General features: G+C 46.0%; 1 protein-coding gene across 10 annotated transcripts in view; it reads right to left on the reverse strand.

The window, feature by feature from the left end:
• SETD4 (SET domain containing 4) overlaps nucleotides 1-5,788 on the reverse strand; it is a 580,992-nt gene extending 575,204 nt beyond the window's left edge. For 8 of the 10 annotated variants that reach the window (XR_010840851.1, XR_010840853.1, XR_010840854.1 and 5 more), the window contains exons 1-2: nucleotides 5,331-5,771; nucleotides 3,597-3,766 (exon numbers count right to left, since the gene is read on the reverse strand). Coding sequence is in view for 4 of the 10 variants with exons in the window: in XM_067035064.1 (XP_066891165.1) it covers nucleotides 3,597-3,669 (73 nt within the window). In the remaining 6 variants the exon portion in view is untranslated. Of the gene's footprint in view, nucleotides 1-3,596; nucleotides 3,767-5,288 lie in introns of all 10 variants that reach the window. The other 2 variants (XM_059064063.2, XM_067035062.1) reach the window with 2 other exon arrangements.
• Between the last annotated feature and the right edge of the window lie 212 nt (nucleotides 5,789-6,000).

Genomic DNA, 6,000 nt, shown 5'->3' on the forward strand with positions numbered 1-6,000 from the left:
AAACAAGGACAGAAGGGAACCTCCTCAACACGACAAAAAATACGTAACAAAAAACCTACAGCTGACATACTTAAAGATGAAAAACGACGTGCTTTCCCCTAAGATCAGGAACAGAAGAAGGATGTCTGTTCTCCCCACTACTATTCAACACTACACTGGTTCTAGCCAGTGCAAAAAGCAAAGAAAAATAAATAAAAGGCAACTATTATGTTTGAATTGTGCACCCCAAAATTCCTATGTTGAAATCCTAACCCTCAGTACCTCAGGATATGACCTTATTTAGAGACAGGGTCTTTACAGAGGTAACCAAGTTAAAATGAGGTCATCAGGGTGGACCTGGATCCAGTACGACTGGTGTCCTTATAATAAGGGAAATTTTGGACACAAGAACAGAGGGAAGATGATAGAAGAAACACAGGGAGCAGACAGCCATCGACAAAGCCAAAAGGAGAGGCCTAGAACAGACCCTTCTCTCACAGCTCTCAGAAGGAACCAATCCTGCTGACACATGCTTTATAGATGAATCCTCAGGGCCTCACTGAAAGTGAAATAAGCCATTCACAAAAAGACAAATACTGTATGATTCCACTTACATGAGGTATCTAGAATAGTCAAGTTCACGGAAACAAAAAGTAGACTAGTAGCTGCCAGGGGCTAGGGGGAGAGGGGAATGAGGAGTTATTATTTAATGGGTACAGAGTTCCAGTTTTGCAAGATGAAGAGAATTCTGGAGACTGGTTGTACAACAATGTGAATGTACGGAACACTACTGAACTATACTTAAAAATTGTTAAAATGGTAAATTTTATGTTACATGTAATTTTACTACAATTAAAAATTTTTTAAAAAATTTTTAAGATCTCAAATCAATAATCTGAACAAATGGAGAGATACAGCTTGCTTGTGGGTTGGAAGATTCAATACTGTTAAGAAGTCAAGTTCTCCCCAAATTGATCTATAAATTGAATACAATCCAAATCAAAATGTAAGCAGGCTTTATTGTAGAAACTGACAAGATGATTCTAAAATTCATATGGAAATGCAAAGAACCTAGAATAGCCAAAACCACTTCGAAATACTGATTTCAAAACTTTTTATTACTATAAAGCTACAGTAACTAAGACTGTGTGATACTGTCATCAAGACAAAGAAATCATTGGAACAGAAGAGAAAGTCTAAAACAGACCCACACATACATGGATAACTGGTTTTGCACAAAATGCAAAGGCAATTCCGTGGAGAAAGGATAGTTTTTTCAATAAATATTGCTGGAACAACTGAAGTAAACAAATCATGGAATATTATCAGCAATAAAAAAGAATGACCTATTGATACACACAACAGAGAACTATCTCAAAATAATTATGCTGAATAAAAGAAGGCAGATAAAAAAGAATGCAGGGCTTCCCTGGTGGCGCAGTGGTTGAGAGTCCGCCTGCCAATGCAGGGGACACAGGTTCGTGCCCCGGTCCGGGAAGATTCCACATGCCGCGGAGCGGCTGGGCCCGTGAGCCACGGCCGCTAAACCTGCGCGTCCGGAGCCTGTGCTCCGCAACGGGAGAGGCCCCAACAGTGAGAGGCCCACGTACCGCAAAAAACGAACAAACAAACAAAAAAAGAATGCATACTATATGATTAAATAAAACTATAAAACAAACAAATCCATAGTGAAAGAAAGCAGATCAGTGGTTGTCTGAAGATGGAGGCAGGGAGGGTTCAAAGAGGGCAAGATGAAAGGAATACAAAGGGAAACAAGGAAACTTCCTGGGGTGATGAATAGGTTCACATCTTGATTTCGATAATGGCTTACTGTGTGTATACATACGTCAAAATCTATCAAATGATACACTTTAAATACGTGACTTTCATTGTACGTCAATTATACTTCAATGAAAGTGTTTTCTAAAAAATAACATGATCCAAAATCTGAGGCTCCTAAAATACGTTATCACAACCTAGAGAACAGAGTTCACAGCAAGAACATTTAATAAGCAACTATTACACTCCCAGCACTATTAACCACTGTGGAGAGCGTTCAACATGTTCCTCACCCTCAAAAAGTTAACATTTTAGTTGGGGAAACAAGACTTCCATGAAAAACAACTGGAAAACCATAGCTCCTAAAGAATAATACCCAATAAGCCTGATAACCCAGTGACATTAGTGAGAATTGGAAATGGCATTACCAAAAACATAAGATCTCAACTCAGCCTCGAAGGTTAGAGAGAAACTGAACAAGAACGGAGAAGGGAAGAAAGATGTTTTGGCTGAAGAAGGACTTAGAGGAATGGCAGAGGTGGAAATGTGGGAGGTGCGCTCAGGAAACGGTGAGCAGAGAACACACTGCCAACACAGGGAGTGGGGCGGGGGAGCCACTTAGAAAGGGAGTTGATGTCAGGCAGGAGTTCAGAGAGCACACACAAGAGAAGGAGGGGGACTTCCCTGGCGGTCCAGTAGTTACGACTCTGAGCTCCCAATGCAGGGGGCACGTGTTCAGTCCCTGCTCGGGGAAGATCCCGCATGCCGTGTGGCACGGCCAAAAAAAAAAAAAAAGAGAGAGAATGAGGATCCTGGAGGCTCCTAAACCAAAAAGGCTACGTCCCTAAGAAAGTTAGACTGACAGTGACGGACAGAACAACCAGCAGGGAAGAAAACAAGAATGTGGTGAACCAGCCAAGAGCTAAAGTCATCTCTGGGTAGAACAGAGAGGGAGAAGTTAACCTAAGAAAGGCCAGGTGAGAACCAGTAGGACATGGGCTCCAGAGAGCAAAGAAGGATACATAGTCAAAGATTCCCTCCATGGTGCTGACATGCTGGGGGTCAGCTAGGAGGAGTGCTATTAACTTTTATGAAAAATAACAACTGCATTCATGTAGTATTCTCCAGTGGGCCAAGCACTTTCACATATGGTATCTCGTTCAGACTGGGTTACACTGAACTTGAAATGATAAATTTACATCCAAACATTGATATCCTATAGGCAGCTAGAGGTCAGGAGAGAAGTCAGGACCAGAAACAGAAACCTGGGACTCATCCCCAAAGAAGACATAGTTGAAGCAATATATCTGTATTTCTACAAGGGTTTAAAAGAATATAATGGCACTATTTAAAAGAATATTCTTTAAGAAGTATTCTTTATGAACATTGCTCATGGGCCTCCCTGGTGGCGCAGTGGTTAAGAATCCGCCTGCCAATGCAGGGGACACGGGTTCGAGCCCCGGTCCGGGAAGATCCCACATGCCGCGGAGCAACTAAGCCCGTGCGCCACAACTACTGAGCCTGCACTCTAGAGCCCGCGAGCCACAACTACTGAGCCCACGTGCCAGAACTACTGAAGCCCGCACGCCTAGAGTCTGTGCTCCGCAACAAGAGAAGCCACTGCGGTGAGAAGCCGCGCACCGCAACTAAGAGTAGCCCCTGCTCGCCACAACTAGCCCATGTGCAGCAATGAAGACCCAACGCAGCCAAAAATAAATAAATAAAACATAAATAAATTTAACATTGCTCATGTGCCTCTGAGAAAAGCTATGTGTTAATACCAATCAACAAAGGATTCCTTTTTTCCATCACTGGCACCAGAAGAATCAAAACTGTACCTCCTCTTGATTCAGAACTTGTGAAGAGTTTTCGTCTTCTGATTCGGCTTGTTCTTCCACCTCCGTTCCTCATACTAAAACTGCAGTTTCTGCTTAATTGCCCAATCTAAAATAAAAAGCATTTTCTTTGCCTTTCTTTCCAGCTGTATGATAATCACTGTTGTTTGTACCTGTAAGAATTTAAATATACAAATGTAACTATTTAGTAAACCATTTCTCTAAAGTGTTTTTGTATACAAATTGTTTATACTCTGAGCTAAATCGTGTGCAGTAATGGAATGTCCATTATACTGGTCTCTCTAAAATTGTTTTATCTTGAGGTCCTACTAAAGGCTGATTAATCATAGAAATCCTCATAACTGATTTCATAATTGTGTGCTTTGGTGACGTGTACATCAACGATAATCAACATTTACTAAGCACCAACCTATCTGTACTTTGAATAAACAGTAGTCCTGAAGCCCCCATCTGCTAGGAAGTCTTAGAGAAAAAAACCAACTCCTCTTTCAGTGTGAAGTAAATACTGATTTGTCCTTAAAACTAGCACCCTGAAATAAATATAAACTAAGTGGGGGTTTGCCACAGATTAGGGAGAAAATGAGAGCCAAGAGAGCAGACAAAATAAAGAGACGATAAGAAAATCTAAAATGACTACAGTTTCTATACCTTACTTCCTCGGAAATATAAAAATGAAATCTATTAAACACACCAGCATGATCAGATAATGGAGTGGCCTACTATATGAAGCCATTAATAGTAAGTATGCGCTAAAATGTAAAAATGTCCAAGTTATATTACATGAAAAAATAAACTTGCAGAACAAATTCAATGATCCCTTATGAGTTTGATACTGTGCACATTTTATGTTTATAAAACAAGAGGCTTTAAGGAAGGATATTAAAAAATATGCACGGGGAGGGGACTTTTACTATTACTTCTGTATCCTCCTAGTCTGTGCCTTATTTATGTATGAGTACGTAAGTGACATAATATGAGTATTACTTACGTGCATATATATATGTGCATTTTAACCATACCACTGTTTTTTAAAACCACTAAAAGTTACCGAACTGAAATTAATAACAAGACAGGAACTCCAAGTCCTATTACTATCCCACCCCAGCACTGGAAGGTTCACTATTTGCTCGACCCGAAGTTGGCAAGTCCGGTCCCAGGGCCACCGGCGGCTCGTCCCCTCCGGGTCCCCAGCGCCCCGCCCGCGCACGGGCCGAGACGCGTCCACACTGACCCCCGGCCCGGCCGCGCGCGGGTCACGGGGTCCGGCGAGCGAGCTGTGCACGTGGCGCCAGGGCGACAGCACGGCTGGCCGCACTGTCCTCGCCCCCAGTCCTCAGCTCCTAGACGTGAGGCCTCCCCACAGCTGCGACACACCCCGCCTCTCCCCCACCCCCTCCGTTTTCCGGCCGCCGGGTTGGCTGGGCAGGGGGCGAGCTCAGACCCCGACCAGTTACAAACTCCCGACCTTAGGGGCCTTCACGCCTGCACAGCGGCTTCTCGGGTCGACATTCGCTAAATGAACGATTCCCAGATAACGGGGGGTGGGGGGGGGTACTGTAATGAGCAGCATTATGCCAGGCCTGGCGGGGGTAGGCCATCCGAACTCAGCTCTCTTTTTGACCCCCCCAAAATTAAAATATATGGAAAGCTCTGGCAGAAGCAGGTTCCCATTACCTGGGCAACGGCAGGCCCAGCCCCGGAAGTCGACCCGCTCACCTTGGCACAGCTTCAAGATGGCGGTGGGCGGGCCCACGTGGAAACCCAGAACAGCGCGCCAGATGCTCGCGAGTTAAAGAAGCGAGCCGCAGCAGCAGGGGGAGGTATCGAGCGCCGCCAGGCCCGCCTCGAGTCCCCACTGACGCACAGCCTCAGTCGCCAGGCGGAGCCCTATTTCCGCCGCGGACTTCCGCCTTTCGGCGTGCGCATGCGCATTGTGTTCCGGCGGCTCCACCGCCAAAACCGGCTGGGGTCAGACTGCCCCAAAGCTGGACCGGGGCGCTGGGGGGAAGAAAGTCCTGTGGTCCGTGGACCGGGAACTGCGCTCTGAAAAGCCGACCTACGGAGTCCTTCCGTACTACCAGGGGAGAAACCGCCAAGTGCGCGCATCCCAGAGCGGCCCACACCCCGCGCCTTGGCCCGCCAGCTTCCGCCTCGCCCGGGGGCCTCGCAATCCCGGACCTTCCCCCACTTCCTAGCCGAAGTTGCCTCGACCCCGCCCCGCCTCGGGCCGCAGTCCGGCCTTAACCCGTTGCAGGGCAGCCCAGCCCCGCTTCACCCTGCTGTCCCTGTTGGCGTACGTGTCCCAGGATCAGCCTAACAGGAAAATTACAGTCGTTTATGTAAATACGCCTCCCTACAGGAGATGGGGATCAATCTCTGCCCCACC

This window comes from Kogia breviceps, chromosome 5 (genome assembly GCF_026419965.1).
Source record: "Kogia breviceps isolate mKogBre1 chromosome 5, mKogBre1 haplotype 1, whole genome shotgun sequence".
NCBI lineage: Eukaryota > Metazoa > Chordata > Mammalia > Artiodactyla > Physeteridae > Kogia > Kogia breviceps.